The sequence below is a fragment of the Strix aluco genome, chromosome 2 (assembly GCF_031877795.1).
Source record: "Strix aluco isolate bStrAlu1 chromosome 2, bStrAlu1.hap1, whole genome shotgun sequence".
NCBI classification, from domain to species: domain Eukaryota; kingdom Metazoa; phylum Chordata; class Aves; order Strigiformes; family Strigidae; genus Strix; species Strix aluco.
Window position 1 is genome coordinate 29,616,324 of NC_133932.1, and position 18,087 is coordinate 29,634,410.

Below are 18,087 nucleotides of genomic sequence, written 5' to 3' on the forward strand. Positions count from 1 at the left end.
CATCTGAACCCGCTTGAGCAGATCTATGTCCTTCTTACGCTGGGGGTCCCAGAGCTGGCCACAGTACTCCAGGTGGGGTCTCACAAGAGCAGAGGAGAGTGGGAGGATCACCTCCCTTGACTTGCTGGCCACACTTCTCTTGATGCAGCCCAGGATACAGTTGGCTTTCTGGGCTGTGAGCACACACGGCTGGCTCGTAGTCAGTTTTCCATCCACAGATACACCAAAGTCCTTCTCTGCAGGGCTGCTCTCAATCCACTCATTGCCAAGCCTGTATTTGTGCTTGGGATTGCCTTGACCCGTGTGCAGGACCTTGCACTTGGCCTTGTTGAACTTCATGAGGTTTGCATGGGCCCACCTCTCCAGCCTGTCAAGGTCCATCTGGATGTCATCCCTTCCCTCCAGCATGTCAGTTGCACCACACAGCTTGGTGTTGTCAGCAAACTTGCTCAGGGTGCACTCAATGCCACTGTTCATGTCACCAACAAAGATGTTAAACAGCACTGATCCCAACAACAACATCTGAGGAACACCACTCATCACTACTCTCCACTTGGACATAGAGCTGTTGACTCTTTGAGTGCAACCATCCAGCCAATTCCTTATCCATGGAGTGGTCCATCCATCAAACTCATTTCTCTGCAATTTAGAGACAAGGATGTCATGCAGGACAGTGTCAAATGCTTTGCACAAGTCCAGCTAGATGATGTCAGTTGCTCTACGCTTATCCAGCAACAGTAACCCAGACGTAGAAGGCCACTAAAATTGTCAGGCATGATCTGCGCTTAGTGAAGCCATGTTGGCTGTCACCAATCACCTCCTTATTTTCCATGTGCCCTAGCATAGTTTCCAGGAGGATCCACTTCGTGATCTTGCTGGGCACAGAGATGAGACTGACTGGCCTATAGTTCTCAGGGTCTTCTTTATTTCCCTTTCTAAAAATGGGGGTTACGTTTCCCCTTTTCCAGTCCGTGGAAACTTCACTGGACTGCCACAACCTCTCAAATATGATGGATAGTGGCTTAGCCACTTCATCTGCCAGTTACCTCAGGACCCACGGATGCATGTCATCAGGTCCCATGGACTTGTGCACCTTCAGGTTCCTTAGATAGTCTTGAACTTGATCTTGTCCTACAGGGGGCAGTTCTTCACTCTCCCAGTCCCCACATTTACCTTCTGCTTCTTGGGTGGTGTGGCTGGAGCCCTTGGCAGTGAAGACTGAGGCAAAAATGTTGTTGAGTACCTCAGCCTTCTCCATATGCTGGATGACGAATTATACCTTTTCGTTCCAGCGAAGGCCCACATTCTCCCTTTATTTACTTATATTGCAATAGTGCCTATAGAATCTACAGAAAGTTCTAAGATAACATAGTAAGAAGCATACAAGGAAAGGAAAGCATACAAGGAAAGCTGGAAAAATGCAGCTAAAGAACATAGAAATAAAAATACTTTAGGAAAGCTGGCACACCACATAACCCATAATTTTACAGTTTAAAAATTTTAAGTTTTTGTGAGAGTTTGTAGGGAGAGGTGAACATAGAAAATGATTACAATAATCAAATCAATAATATGCTCTTACATATTTATTTAGGATTTACAGTGGAAATACATTTTCAGGAGCAATATAAGGGCTAATATTGTTGTAGCTTTGCTGATTTATTTTGAGAGTAGCAGAATTCTCCATGTATGATGTTTCTTTACTGCAAAAAGCATATGAGTATGTTGCTTTCTTAATGTCTTATTATATAGCAAGAGTTGATATTGGTTTTATTTCCACAAATATGATTTTTTCTAATGCTTATACATACTTTATTCAAAAATGTAAGCTATGGTAGAACTACGTGAAATCCCAGATTCCCTTTTGCAAGAAGAGTGATGAAGATTTAATTAAAAAATAAACTATTATCTAGCCTTTTACTTATTGCCCTCTAGTTAGAGTATTATCCATGGTGCAGGTGACCCATACATCCTCTGTTTCAGGTAAAGGTTTGAACTAAGATCACCTGTTCTGTGAACAAGTACTTTATTCGGTACTGTTTCTTTACCTCTTTGTCCAACTAAAAAGGGAGGACAGAGAGAGTGGAAGAACATTTAGAGGTTGAGAACACCCCAACCTTACAGCAAACTGATGAAGACCAGTGTCTCAGAGGTAGAGGATATGGGATCAAATCCTCTCAAGAAGAGGAGAAAATTAAACCTAGGATTAAACCTAGAATTCTCATATTTAAGAACAAGAGGTAAGTTCCCTCTTGGACCATTTTGGTCATAAATGAGTCATCTCTGCCCATGTGGATGATACTTGCCTATAGAATGGTTTCTTGTGTTGTGTGGAGGCAAGAAAAATGTATCACCAGTAGATCTATTACTATAAAATGAAGGATTAGACCTTCCAACCACCAAAATAAAGTGAAGAGAAGACACTCCCCAGATGATTTAAGAACATGTTGCAAAAGTTCATTCTTTCTTTGCCTGAAGTTAAGTAGCGGTACCTAAGCAAGTAGGCAGTTGATGAAGCAGCATGTGCCACTGATGTTGGCTAAGTGGAAATGAGGATACCTGGATAGAATGTTATTTTTTTCCTTAGTAACAATGACTTCCTAAGAAACTGAAATTAGGTGACTTTAAGCAAAGTGGGGTTTTGTATTTTCTTTTAAGTGGAGTAGTAAATAGAATTAATTTCTCGTAAATTTCTTACATTAAAAAGGAAAGGTTTTGAGTTTTAATCATGATATAAATTTAAATAATCTAGAATTCAGGGGAAAATAGCAGGCACTTATAACTACACATAAAGATAATGTTGTAGAGATGTATTTCATTTTGAAGAGAAGGAATTAGAGAAGACAATTGTGTCTGTCTTGAAAATATGTCTTCCATTCTCTACTTCAACTGGATGCTAAGCTGGTTGACATAACATTGGCTAATTCACATCTGGGAGAGATGTAAATAACAGTAGTAGAGATGAAATGGATAGCATTTCTGGTAAACTGTAGTAGAGTATGTTCTCTTCTATACCAGTGTTCAACCTAGTTGATCATAGCAGCAGTTATGATTCAAGTCACATGCACATAGTTTTAAAAACTAAAATCTGTAAAAGACACTATTTTGAAAGCGATATTCAGTGTTCTGGTCAGTATTGCAAGACTGGGATTCTGTGCTGAGGGGCTTGATAGTGAAGGCCTGGAAATGAAACACAAATCCTCTCTTTAACTTATGGAAAATAAGAAAACTGAGTAAATTTTCAGAGGAAATGTTAAAATCTGTTTGCCTAGATTATTGGCCCATGAATGTAGAGGTTCGTTGTTCTGGGGACATGGTATTGTCATATCCGATCTGTAGCCCAGGCAATTTCAGATAGGAAAGAATTGATACGTGAAACAGACAACATTAAAAAGTGTGAAAGCAACATAAGTAAATATATGTTAGAAAAACTCTTTAGTTTTAGCTGGCTGTTCATTATAGTGTTGGGTTTTTTTTTTTTTTAAATGCTTTAAGGATTACATATGAACAGAATGCATTTTTGCTCAAAAACAGCTTGAAGAATATCTTGTAACGAAGTTTGATATATAAAATGTAGTTGCTAATGTATGGAAATCTTTGGAGGGTTATAATGGGTAATAAATTGAAATACATATGATCTGGATTATCTCTTTGAATTGTTTAGGTATCGTCTTCTGCTTGCAAAACTGAAATTTTTATAGAATTTCTTCTCTACCTATATTTACAGTGAGGTCTAAATGACAGGGTTATTTTTTTTTTAAAAAAAGGCTAACATAAAACAGAACAAAATAATTCAAGTCATCCTGAAAACAAAAAATTCTTTTTTTGTTCTTTTTTTGTTTTGTTTTTTGGTTGTGTTGTGTTTTTTTTTTTTTCCCTAGTGGGCTTATTAGATTTATTTTTTTAAGTTTCCTTTACTGTCTGGGAAGTTCCGTATGGGATATGATCTCACAGACATAAATGAAAAAGAATTGTTTTCACTTACATGTGACTGGGTTTTACCACTTGCTTTAAGTGCAAAATGTGAGAGACTTGGCAGTATAGCTTTATTTGGTTTTCCTCTTTCAGGTTCAGATTTTAATTCCATCCTATGTACATACAAGAACAGAACCAAAAATTAACAGATATCTTCCCAGAAAGAATAATGAGAAAAATAAAATTTGACTTTTGAAAAGAAAAAATGTTATTTCATTTCATTGTCATTGCAGTATCTCTTGGAAGATTGAAGCACTTAAGTAATATGCTGAACTGAGTCATAGTCCTGTAGTTCTTAGATGTGAGTGCTGAAGAACCTGACACTTCTGGCAAAGAATTGTTTCATCCTTTCATGTTATTGAGTATATTTTCAGGTCTAGACATTACAATGCACTGCAAAATGGCTAAAATATATTAAACATTTTCTAAGTGATATTTTTTCATGGAAGGTGGATAAATTGCTGTTGCACAACAGAAGGGTCTTGTATGGTCAATAATGGCCCATGCAATTTCAGATAGGAAAGAAGTGATCTGTGAAACACGGATTTCAGAATACCATGAAAAAGTGTGAAAAGTACATAACATTTATTTACTGATCATTGATAATTCTGGTACATTCTTTTTAAATAATTTGTTATATTTAAGGTTCAGAAGCTGGAAAGGCTTCTGAAGTAGAATACTAAAACTAAAATATTTGATGCAAAGCAACAGAAGTTGATTCTCAACAGTTGGTGAGAAAAACCTGTGAAAGTTCAATGGGAAGTCAAAAGCAAATTCATTGGGGTTGCCTGTTTCTCCTTCTTTTCCCTAGTGAAAGTTAAAGGTAAAAAGATAACTGAGTTGCTCTGATGACAAGATGTTCTTGTTAGCAGAGACCTCTATTTTGTGAAGCTCTAATCTTTTCCCTTTCCTCCCATTTTCCTTGGTATTCTTTCTTTTCCACATATCCTCTTCCTTCCAATCTGTTGGAATTGTTTTTATTTGTTTATTTGCTTGATAGTTAATGGAAACAAATTTAGAACAGCTGTCTTAAAATTACCATATCAACAGAGATGTTAAATATCAGTTGTTCTGTCTTAAATGTTACTCTGTTTTTCATGATGCTAGAGGTTCTCTGCAAACTGTTACAATTTTAGTAATAACTTCATACCATCAAGATCAGACAAAATTTGCCAACCTCAGAACATAATTTTTGGAAATATGGTTTCCAAAAATAGATTGTATCCATTGGGTTCTATGAACTTTCACCTTTTGAAGCTGGTGATACTCCTGCACATGATGTATGCAGTTCAGTAAAAAGAATTCAGTGTGCATAATCACTACTACATACTGACACCTGTTTTAAAAGCACTGTCTGACATCAGTACTTAGTTGTATGTCAGCTTTATCACTTTAAAGTGTTCTATAAGAAAATTGAAGAATTGCTGAAAAAGACATTTTAAGAATTTATTCTAGTGAAAATAAAAGGTTCTAAATGTCCTGATCATATTAAAAATATTGTGTTTAAGAAAAGTAAAAAAATATAGTAACAGTGATTCATATTGTAACTTGATCCCTAAGTGTAACCATAAATTACGAAATTAACAAAGGATCCTATCCTGTGCTTTAAATTTCTCCAGAAACACATAAAATAATTTTTCCATTAATAGAACATAATGTTTTATTTTTCAGTTCCCCCTGCAATTACTCTGCTACAGAAATCCTTTAATGCCACTGCAGATCGAGGAGAGACAATAGCTTTGTTCTGCAGAGCCGCTGGATCACCTCCACCTGAAATCAGTTGGTATAGGTAAGCTCAGTTCTGGTCTGCACATCAGAGCACATTGTTTTAAAGTGTCACGATTTTCTGTCACAGTCCATTAAGCTGTGCAACTTTAATTTCTTTACTGAATTTTAAGAGCATTTGCGGTCCATTTCTGTTCTAAAATCAAAAGCTAGATTCAGTATTAATAAGTGAATGAATTCACACAAATTCAGGTTACGAGCAAGTGAGATAAATGTAAAAAGTAACTAAATGTCATATTGACATGATTTCTTCATATTTGAGTGGAAACAAATAAAGCTGAAACAATAAGTACATATTGCAAATACAAGCAAAACTCTCACAACTTTTGCACATGAATGCATCAGGTAAAAACATATGCAGTTATGCAATAAATAAATATCCAGTACAGATCAGCAATACTGATAACAAATACATTTTCCCCATCTATAAAAATAGATTCTAACTCTAATTCTTCATTTCAATGAGATTCAGAAGGAGGTATGGCTTTAGACACCTCCAGGATATGGGAATGTTTCATTGAATAAGTTTCAATTTCTAAATTGTAATATGTTTTGAAAATGGAGCTGCTTTTAAAGTTCATGTGTGGTTTTTGATTCTATCAATGACATGAACATAGTATGGCTATGTCCTTTGGGAGCACTTACCTTATAACATTTGTAAAAATTTAAATATCCATACACTATATTCTTTCAATTCTAACGAAGATATGCATCAGTTCTGGTATATAAAGTATCTCAGGCACCTCACACCACTGCACGTTTCTATTTTAGACCTGAATAATTTGCATCTACTTATTTAAGGTGAATTAAAAGGTCACTGCATTTTCAAAATGGACATAGAAGGGACTTTTATCAATTCTTAATCTCCTTTGGAATCTTTGAACAATGCTAGATTCATTTTAAATGTCATCTTCCTTTGACTGACACCTTTATCTTAACATGCCATAAGTCAAATATGGATTTAATTTTTTCTTTTGTGCAATTTGAATCTCAGAATATATAAATAAATAGAATGTAAAGTGAATTCCTTTATGTGGTTTAGAATTCAAAATATAATGAAGAGGAGGAGAAAGAAAAACAAAATATACAGAGCCCAAATTAAAGAACTGATACTAAATTCAAACTAAGGTTGAATATTGTGATTATTTGATGTCTTTGAAGTAATTTTTTTACAATGTCTGTCTTCTCTGGCCAAAATTCTTAAGACTTGTCTGAAATCTGGTATCCTAAATGACCTTGTTGTAAGAAAACCAACATTAATGTTTTATATTGTTAAGAAAGAATGCATAAATTTCCAGTTTGTGTATATCTCTGTTTACAGTTGTGGGTTTTTTTTCCCGGTATTTTATAAATATTACAGTATGTACACAGGTTAAGTGTCTTGGAGAGACACTTATCTCTGTCACTACTGATCAGAGCTTACAGAAGGATTTTCCTTTGGTTTGCTAGCGCCTGCGGCAACTGACTTTTTTAAACCATTCATTAAATATCTTTTGTAAAGATTTTACAAAAGCTTCACAGCTTGTGAATTACAAAAGCTTCACAGTACTGGGAACTGAATCTTAAATGCGGAAACTTCTGTTCCTATTTCAGGAACTGTCTCATAGTGAGGTATATTGGCTTATGTGCCTCCCTTCCCTGTTGTTTTTGGGGTTTTTTTTTATTCTTTTTTCATTTAGTCTTATTAGGCTATAAGTTCTTGTCAATAGAAAATACTCTTGCCTTTTTATTTCCTGACAGTGAAAGGTTGTAAAGTGGTAGGTGGAAAAGACCTCTGGTCTCTGTGACAGGATATTATTAATCTGCAAACAGGGAAAAAAAGATGGGAGGAGCTAAATTATTTTTTCTTGAGGACACAAATTTGATTCTAAATTGTATCCCAGTACTAAATTTCTGTATCAAATTTCTGAAATCTCTGTCCTGAACTGTTTGGGTCCCTTTTCACTAACATATAGGTAGACAGTTAAAAGGATTCAGAATCAGCTGATTTATTCTCCTTGTCCTTATCTCACAGATATGTCAAGATAAATACCTTTGTTTTCTAGAGTATTTCAGATGCTTTTTCTTTAGAAATTAGACTGAGCATAGGAAAATTAGATCAACGTAATCCTTCTTGATTTTGAGAAAAAACTAGAAAGCAGTGTCAGTGGTAGGAAAGTCTATCAAAACTGATTTATCTGATATTAATATGCTTGTCATCCATTGAGAACTAAATTGAAACCATTTATCAGAATTAATGGCCAAGATGTCATATTCCCAATTTCATCCTGTTTAGTGTACTTTTTGATGTTGAATATAAGGTGATATTAACCTCAGTTTTATGTATATGTTTCTTTTTTAATAAATAAGTGTAATTACATCTTGAATTTTATTAAATGTAATGCTGCTTTTGGAAGAATTATAACCTTTGGTTACAGCAAGTTATGGGTTTCATGTGTCTGGTTTTATTCCTAACTGTACTGTTTATCTACGTGAGTTCAGTCATTTTATTTAATTTGCCTCAGGTTAACCATCTATGAAATGGGTATGTGTAAGTAAGTGACTTAATGGAAGTCTGTCTTCTGAATACATAGCTATGCTAAGGAAAAATGTCTAGAGATGCAGACTGTTATAACAGAGAATAATGTTTCTATGTAAAACATTCAAAAGTACACTGAGCATTCTGGAAAGTTGAGGAAAAGCTCTGATAAAAAGAGTGGGAATGATTTCTACTCCATTCTGTTGGAGGATTTTCATTATATGGTATAGAAAGTATATCTGTACATATTGAGATGGTTCATCAAGATTAAGGATCTGTTTTATACACAGTTCAGTGTTCTAGCGTCTTTGTTGCCTTTTAAAATGGGCTCTGACACCAATTATTTTCTCATTCACTGTATTGAAGATTCTTTAGCAAGGCCTGAATAATTTGGATTTATCATTGTGTAGTCTTACCTTCCTTACAATCCACTGTATTTTAGTCAATTAAAAAATAAATTCTCTTGAGTTTCGTTTCTTTTGTATCCTATTCAGATTCCAGTGAACTGATTTAACAGGTCAACTTCAGCTAGGGCATGAAAAGTGGCTGTATTTTTAAAGTCAAATGACAGTACCATTGAGGTGGCTTATCCCTCTGCATTGACTGTAAGCAAGATGCTGAACAAAACAGTAGTTTCAAGCTTTAAGATCTTTAAGGCAGTAGCTAATGTGGTAAAGCCTTAATTATTTGCATTGTCCCTTTTCATTTCCAGGTGCTGACAATATTTAAGATTTTGTCAATTTAAAATGGGGGCATCTGAACTAATATGTCAATCTTTCTCAAAAAAATGCTTTAGTCCACTGACAAATTAGTTTGAAATGCCTAGTCAAGAAGAAAGGTCAGCAAGATTTACTTGCTGCTCTATTTAGTATGGTATATACTTTGTTGATATTTCATGGACTGAGAGAATCTAATTCTTTCACCACTTAACTGATATCTCTATTGAAGCTGATATTACATTAGTGTAAAGTATAACCTTCGGAGAAGCAGTATACTAATAGAATTAAATTAGCCAGGACTGAAAGATAAAGATCCCAATGTACAGGTCATGAACTGGAGATCTTTACTCATGTGAATAGTCCTGCTTAAAATATGATGATTGTTTACATCTGTGAAGATTATTTACACAAGTAAAGTTTAGCTGGATCAATCCCCTTATCTTTACTGACAGGACTTAGAATTATCTGACAAAAGAAATAATCCGCTTTTAATATGTTATTCATGTTTTCCTGATCTCCAATATCAGCATCAATCTGAATCTCTCCTGTTAGCTAGAGGGCCCAGGGAAATGCTCATAATCTCATTTCTTCTTAGAAATTGTCATAGATATAGGTGATATTTGTGATAACAGGCATTTGGAAACTATTTCTGACCTTGAATATAGATTTTGTTTCCTAACAGAAATCACTAGGGTTTTTCTGTGAAACCACCTATGTGGAAAATTAGACCTTTCCTGTTCTGCAAAACAATTTCTATTACTTGCTTTGGAAAGGAAATGAGCAAGTATCACAATAATGTCTTGAAATGCACAGCTAAGTAGACTAGAGTTAGTTACAAAAATGTTACTAAAGATGCAGGCAATATAGATGCCAGGGGTATCCTATTAACACATATTGATGTTCCCAAGAAAAAATCAGTATTCTTGCTCTTAGGGAAAATATTATTTTAGAAAACATGAAATATATGTAGTTATTAGCATTACATGAGAAGAAAGTGAAAATCATTTTTGCTTAAATCTTGAAATAAAACTAGATGTCCTAAACTAGGCATATTGAATAGAATATTGCAGTAATGCGTATTGGTTTCAGCTTACAAATAGTTTGTTTTCAAGAAGTTGGCATTGTCAGCATATTTATCCATGCTTATGAAATTCAGGCAATTTTTATGTAGAGTTTTATGAGAAGGAGTTGTTGATTTAACAGAAATAAGATCAAAAGAAGCCTACAGCAAACTAGGCTGAATGAGAAGAAATAAAAAAAAAAAAAAAAAGATAAAATTGCACTCTTGAAAAAGAAACTGGTTTGATAATCTGTGTATGCCAAGGTGCTCAAATGGACTGGTCAAGCCTCGATCAGCCCTCAGAATTGTTCATAGGTTTTATTAGTTCTGTACCATCTGGCCAGAACTCATTGTAACATCTGGAGACATGCCTGCTTACTAAGTTGCTAGCCAAACACAACTGAGAGGAAATACTTTGGAAGAGTTCTTTATGTGCCAATAGGCTCTATCTGTGGGTAATTTAAAATATTTTTTATAAGTTGGTACATTGTTACTAATGTGAACTGCAACAGTTACATTTAGAAAATACACTTTTAAGTGTTTCTCACATACAAGCATGTATTTGTCTAACCGATTTCCTTCCTTGAGTGTAAGCGATATGTTAGAGTTCTATTCACAAGCATTTTTCTAACATTAAGTCAATATTGAAAATGAAGAATAAAGATATTATAGTATTTATAATATGTATATATTTTAGAACCTGATAATAAAGTTGTGAAGCTGGGGTCTTGAACATCAAAATACAGTTCAGAATGCTTTGCCTGTGTCTAGAATGTGCACATTCTTATGAAACAACACTTGTGATCCTGCAGAACAATTTTTGTCATGCTAAAATCAACTCCCCTTCTATACATACTGCCAGTTTATTTCACAAGTTAATGCATTTTTGAGGCTAGCATAATAGCAGTCTCTTCCCTCAAAGATTATTTTTAACATATTGATGCTTCCATAGCACATTGTTTCAGAATTGGGAACCTACTGGTTGATTTATACATCATTCTTATTTTTTAGGAATGGTAAACTTATTGAAGAAAATGAAAAATATATGCTGAGAGGAAGCAATACAGAACTAACAATAAAAGATATAAAAAATATTGATGCGGGTCCTTATATCTGTAATGCTAAAAACAAAGCAGGAAATGATAAAAAACAGACATTCCTTCAAGTTTTTGGTAAGTACTGCATTGTATTTTCCATCCTTTTTAAATGTAAACAGTAGGGAACTGAGATAGCAATTCGCAATTTACAGTGGAACAGTATTCCTGAAAGGCGTCTACTGATGCAGCAAACCACTCTGTATAATTTTACAGCTTTTTCCTCCCTGTTGGCTACTTTAACCTTTACACCTGAATTTAATTTTGAAAGAGCTATCTTCGGCATTTGCTTTTCTACTCTTCAGATACAGTACAATGGAGTGTTAAATTGTTAATTCACTCTGATTTTCCTTTAAAAGCTGGCTGCTTGCAAGAAAACCAAGAGGAGAAAGGGGAAAATTCTGAAAGGGGAAAAAACAGGTTATTTAGACTTCTAAGCAGTGCTGCTTGTGCTGCCTTTTTTTTTTTTTTTTTTTTTTTTTTTTTTTTTTTTTGTTAATAAGAAGACACCATGCAGAGGTGTTCCTGATTTTTTTAATTTTTCTTTCTCGATTTTTATTTTTTAAGTGCATGGTTGCAGATGTAGTCACAAAAATATTGTCTGATCTGAGCTTCAAAGGATAAAAGTAATAACATGAAAGCTCTTATTTCTCATTCTGTGCTCTACCATCCAATCTGTGTTCATGATTCTCTCCTTTACATAGAAGTGTTAATTTCTTTGAAGTTTGGTATAGCTATAACCTAGTGAGAGTAAGCATCTGTGAGAATTTATAAAACCTCCCTCAGAATCATTGTGTAGGATCAAGGCTGTAGTTTACTTGTGAAAAACCTACGAAAAAAGTAATGTGTTGGGGTTTTTACATTAACTATAGCTTGTAGTAGAGAGAAAGACCATTTATATTTGAACAGCTAAAGCATGTACATAGGAGCATGGGAAATTAAATTTTAAGTCCCAGTTAAAACTAATAGTAATTTATATAAAGTGAAACAGTTCTAACAGGAGAAGGTAATCTGATAGCTTGCACTGAAAGAGCTAAGTTGTTGGGTTGGATAATACTGTCACTTGGGATCTGGAAGCCTGAGCCTGAAGCCATGGCGTCAGCTGAACAGGTTAGCTGTGTCTGTGTGCATTCCACTCTTTTCTATTTGAGAAACTCACACTTTGTTGTTCTGAGGTACTTGAATGTTATTCTCAATTACTTTTCCAATGAAAGAAGATTAAATGCAATTTTAAATTTCATCCCAGCCTCAAGATCTACAGCATCTTGAAGATTTTTGTGGAAAAACAAAACATTTCATTAAATTGTGTTTCCAAAATTGAAAAAAAAAAAAAAAAAAAAAAAAAAAAAATTGAAGGATAGAAAAGACTTACTAGGTGTGATATGAAGTTAGGGAGATTTCAGACAGAAATAATTTTGCATGTTATTTGAGTTAAGTTTAAGTGCGGCTGAAATTTACTTAGTTTTTGCCTAGAGCAGGGTAACTTTTTAATGCAAGCAATAGGGAAAGGGAGTGAATATTTCCTGTATACATTCTTCCATCTTTTAACAATCACTATTCTGGGAACTCTCCAGAAAGCTAAATCCAAATGATTTAATAGATACCACGAGTTTGTTTAATCCATTTTGAACCTACACATCCTTTTTGTTTCCCCCAACATCCTAAACTCCTGAATTCCTTAAATCATTTCTTTCTTGCATGAAAAATTATTTCTTACATTTAAGTTTGGAGCCTATTCATTTCTTTGGCTGATAATTCTTACTTTAAGATAAAAAGTGAAGAATAATTTTCTGTATGTTCTTTACATCAAATGTAGTTTTCTATCTTACCAGTTCATTTATTTTCTAAGCTGCGAGTTTCCAGCCTATTTAGTTTCTCCTACTGTGGAAACCATTATGAATCTGTGAACCATGCATTCCTGTACCTTTCCAGTTATAATCCCCTGTTTGTGAAATGGCAAGGCAAGAATGGCATGCAGGATTCCCATCGTGGGGACAACCTGACTGTTCAGCAGGACAGTGCTGCTTCTGCTTTGATCTCGGTGCCTCCTCTCATATTCTGTTTGCCTCTCTGGCTCTCCCCCAGTACTGAACTGGTGTTTCCACAGAACTGCCTGCAGTGTCTCCCAGGTCTCTTTCCTGAGTGGTTATAGCTAATTTCGAGCACATCATTTAGTATGTATATTTAGAGTTAATTTTCCTGTGTGCTATTGGATATATTTAAATTAGATTATAATAATCTGTATGCTGTTAGTTTGACTTTAGGGAATAGTATCATAAATTAAGCCTCTTACCTTATTTGTAATCTCTAAAGCTCAATGTAATTTTAGTCTAATACTGCGTTTGCAAAGTTCACCTCTACTGTCACTCTGAAAATGTGGAGCAGAGTTGTATTTTCTCCTACAAAGAACTTTAGTTTTTCTTTTGTCTCTTTCACACAGATTAAACTCCCAGTCATATATACAGCCAACAATTTATTACACTTTTCTTCCCCTTAAATGTATTCCAAAAAATGCAGTCTGAAAATGGCAAGCCAGATGGCTGATTATTATAGCTAAATAGGACACAAACAGCCAGTTTGTGTTAAAATGACCTATTAAATAACATTATTCTTTCCTACTCCATTAGTTTGCTTGTCTCGCATACCTGCTATCTTTAATTTTAGTTTACAATGTATACTCCTTGGGGCAATGACTGTTGTTTCTACTACAACAGGGCTCTGGCGGGGTTGAAACTTGTAATAACAGTCATATAACCATAATGCAATAAAAATAATAGTAATATAGCATTAAGCATTGCAAATTTCTAATACTCTGCACTTTTGAGTGGACATGCCCATCTTAGTGCCATCTAACAGCTGCGTATGTTTAGTTTCCATGCGTGACCTAGATATTTTTGTTTAACGTTTTGTTTCCAGTATAAGTGCTAAAAAAAGCTGTTTTGTCCTCATATCTAGTTCTTACTCTGACAGTTTTTCTGCAACACTAACACGTGTATAGAAACCTGTAGGCATACACCCTGCTCTCTCTGGTTGTTCATCTTTATTAGTGCTTTTTATCTGTTCTACCTAATAAGACATGGAAGAGTAAAGAAAGCCCTATTTCCCTCAGAGAATTTCTTACTGATCATCTCTGTCTGTCATCCTGTTATCTGCAATAGTTTTCCCTGTATCATTATCCATTACTACCTAAAAGATTTCATCTGTGTTAATCCTTAGGACTTGTACTAAGGTTTTTGATACAAATTGATTTATGTTTATTCCTTCTGAACAGTTTGAAACCATAGGTGTTCTTCCTTGAATTCTTTAAAAATATTGTTAGTATTTGTCTCTGCTTGGTAGACAACTTTTTATATCTCTTTTACCTTTCATCTTTTTCAGTTTCATTGTTTTCTTTGATTTGTTTTGTGATGTAATTAATCATATATATATGTATATGTGTGTGTGTGTGTTTAAACACACGTGAATTAGCATTTTTAATTATGAAATACCACATTTTTACAACTATGGGCACCCCAACAAAAATTTCCAAAATAACATAACAAGTAGTTGATTTAAGAGCAGTCAAGAAAATTCAATACGTTAAAGCCTTCCTACATCGTCTCACCTTCTCAGGCGTAAACTTTCATTTCTTCATTCCCTCTCCAGACTGATGGCGGTAGTGTTCATTTACCTTATAATAAAAAAATCTATTCAGATAAATTAAGCAAAATTAGCTTTAATTAAACACATTTATACTTTATAAGAGTAATGCTTATATTCTGAGGATAGTTTTTATAATTTCATTTCTTTTGTTCTTTAGTTGCTTTTTTCAACTCCTTAATCACTCAAATGCTTGGTTCTGCCATTCAACGATGCATAAACAGTTGAGGTTTTCAACAAGCTTTCTCTCTTTTGTACATATGCCATAGAAAGAGACATTTCTATGTCTAATAATTTATATTTCTAGAAAGAGAACTGGTAAAACATTGGAGGAATTTCTCTATGGTGTATGTGTTTTACCTACATAATCAATGAGAGTGTAGTCTGGGATTTTAAAAAATACTTCATTGACATTTCAGTAGTTTCTGACAGTTGATTTCATGAAAGTTGAATGAGGGAAAAATACCTCAAGAAGCATTACAAAAGACCCTTTATAATTATCATGTAGTTTAAACACATACTATTTTTATTTTCTAGATTTCTTTTTAAGTATAATATAAATCTTGTATAGCAGGAAGGTTTTTGCAGCTGTGTTCAATGTAACTTTTGTTGGTTATTGAGAAAGTATATTTTATTAATTTATTATCTGTCATCAGACAGATGAGAGGAAATGTAGTGGACCTCTCCTGTCTTATCCCTCTTAGATGTGTTCCAAATGTTAAAATTCAAAACATTTAGGTTAATTTAGGCCTTCAGAAGCCAAGTATCTTGGAACCCAACAGGCTGCAGTAAGTCTGTAATGAGATTGGGGTGAGAGGTTGCCTCAATTTTTCCATTATTTTCAGTCTTAATGACTGCATTCCTTGTACATTTATAGTGCCTGGAGCACACCTAATTAATTTTCTTTTGAGCTTAATAAGTAGATTAATATGTGTTTTGGTATTGGTTTTCTTTTTTCTTTTTCTTCCTAAGATACTGTTCATACATATATGGAAGCTCTTAATTTAAATTCTCTGATATCTCTAGAAAAGGAATCCCATGGATCTGTGTATGGAACTATCTGTGCCTGCACATCTCAGATATTATGAAGTGTAACAATTGCAGCTTCACAAAGCGCAATTCATCAATTAAAGATGTAGTGTCAAAAGTCCATAGAGTTTCTATATTCCTTCTTCCTCCCTCTTACATCCTTACCTCTTTGGAACACCTCTGCTTTTTAAAGTAAAAATTATGCAATCTATAAAGACAGTGATGCCAGTTCTGTCAGAAGATAAATCTTAAATCCCTTTGAATGTGAAGTAGTAATACCATTTTAACATGTCAAAGACTCAGGTTTATTGTGCACTAAAATAAGTCAACTCTTCATACTGGCGTGTGTGCAAATCCTTATTATGTCAGGAATCAAGTTACAGGAATCTGCTTCTTAGATATTTCCTTTAGCTTGTTTACTAAATTCAAATTATACCAGCAGTTTCCAGGAGGACAGGGTTGCAGTTTTGCTACATGATTCAAATGTCACTGTGCAGGAAGATAGCGTAAGGGTATGATTCCTCACGTGTCATCTTAATCAAGAGATCCTATCAGGCAGCAATACAGACATATACTAAGCCTCTCACCAGTAAATCCATGTTTGTATTAATGACAAGCTGTTTAAAGCAGTTTTGATGAGCTATAATCAGGACTATCTCAAGCTTTATATATGTGCCGCTTCCCAAGTCTGATGCAACTCCTTTCTCAAAGATATGGGTAGAACTCTATGTATTCAATAAGTTGTGTACCTTTTCCAAGAAATCAGATTAAGCAACAAATCCAGAAGCTCAGATTGCTATCCATGTTGTTCTTAAGCTTTTGGGGGAGGCTGTAGGTACACAGCAATGAGCTTAACCGTTCTCTGAGACAAATCCAGAAGAGACCAAGGAAGGAATCTGAAATAAGCTTGTTTATTGGGGAGGTGCTAGAAAACTTAACATCAACTTTCTCTGCTCAGAGAGCAAACTTCCAAGCTAGTAAATGTTATTTCTTTGTCAGCATCATACTGTTAATATTTTAAAAATGCATGTCTAGTAATAAGCTGTTCCTTACCTTTCAAATAAAATAATTTTAATGAAGTTTAAGCATAACTCCTATCTATATTCAAGCCTTCTTTCATTTCAATCAGGTCATTCAGTCTACAATTTTTTAAAGTACATTATAATACAAATACTTCAATATTTTTGACTGAAAAAAACAGCAAAGACCTGGAAGCTTCCTGGATTTACATTCCATGACCCTGTATCTTCATTTGTTTCATATTTTCTAGAGTACAGCAAGCAAATACGAATTCAGCTTGAGAATGACCTTGTCAATTTAGAAAGAACAGTTAAAGAATTGGGGAGGGGGAAACCAGCTGTTTCAGTATTTCTGCCGATACTAGTCTTGGCATTCTCAAATAACTATTGTTATTTACATGTACACTAAAGTATTTTAATATTTTCAAATGTCCAAAATGTAATACAAAAAGTAGTCAGTGTAAAAACTTCTATTCAATAGCAAGTTAGGACTTGTGACCAACAAAAATGAAGGCATTAAATATGAGCTCTTTTCTTCCTAGTAATAACTGTCAGCGAGATATATTTGATGATTAATCAGTGCTTATTCCTTTAAATGTCAGCTGCTCTTGTCTAAAATGTCAAGCTAAAACTTTTTGTCTTGTAGTGATCCATTTGAAGAAGGCCTTAAAGAAATTTAGAATATAAGTCTAAGATTAAAAATTAAAGAGTATCAGTTACATTTTAGAACATGCATTATTGTGAGCAGATCATACCATTTGTAATGTTGTCCAGATGGGGAAATCCTCTTGTTCTGATGGAAATAATGTAATTCTAAATTTTGCAAATTCTGACATAAAATACTATGTATTGTGCTTTTTTTTTTTTTTTTTTTTTTTTTTTTAAATGAGTGGTATATCTGCCAAAGCTCTTACCTTGTTCCCAGGGATGATGATATATCAAAGGAGAGAAAGGAAAGAACAGATTATATTGTAGCCAGGAGACATGGCTATAGAAATAGAGTACTTGAGTACCAAGGTAAAATATTTTATAGGCATTTGTATGATCCTGAAAGTGAGAGTAATAACTAAAGTTATTTTGAAGTTGAATATAGTTATCTTTTATCTCAAATTCTTTTTTGTAGTTCTTTCAACTGACATCTCTTGTTATATCACTGAGAAGAGTTTCAGGTTTTCTCAGCCAAATTGATGTCCTGCTACTATCTTCTACTGCATCCAATAAAGTTGGATCCAGCTGATATTTCAAGAGCCCC

At 34.2% G+C, this 18,087-nt stretch overlaps 1 protein-coding gene across 2 annotated transcripts in view; it reads left to right on the plus strand.

The window, feature by feature from the left end:
* NCAM2 (neural cell adhesion molecule 2) overlaps positions 1–18,087 on the plus strand; it is a 322,753-nt gene that overhangs the window by 182,649 nt on the left and 122,017 nt on the right. For both annotated transcript variants that reach the window (XM_074813831.1, XM_074813842.1), the window contains exons 6-7: positions 5,644–5,761; positions 11,066–11,226. In XM_074813831.1, the coding sequence (XP_074669932.1) occupies positions 5,644–5,761; positions 11,066–11,226 (279 nt within the window). The remainder of the gene's footprint in view (positions 1–5,643; positions 5,762–11,065; positions 11,227–18,087) is intronic.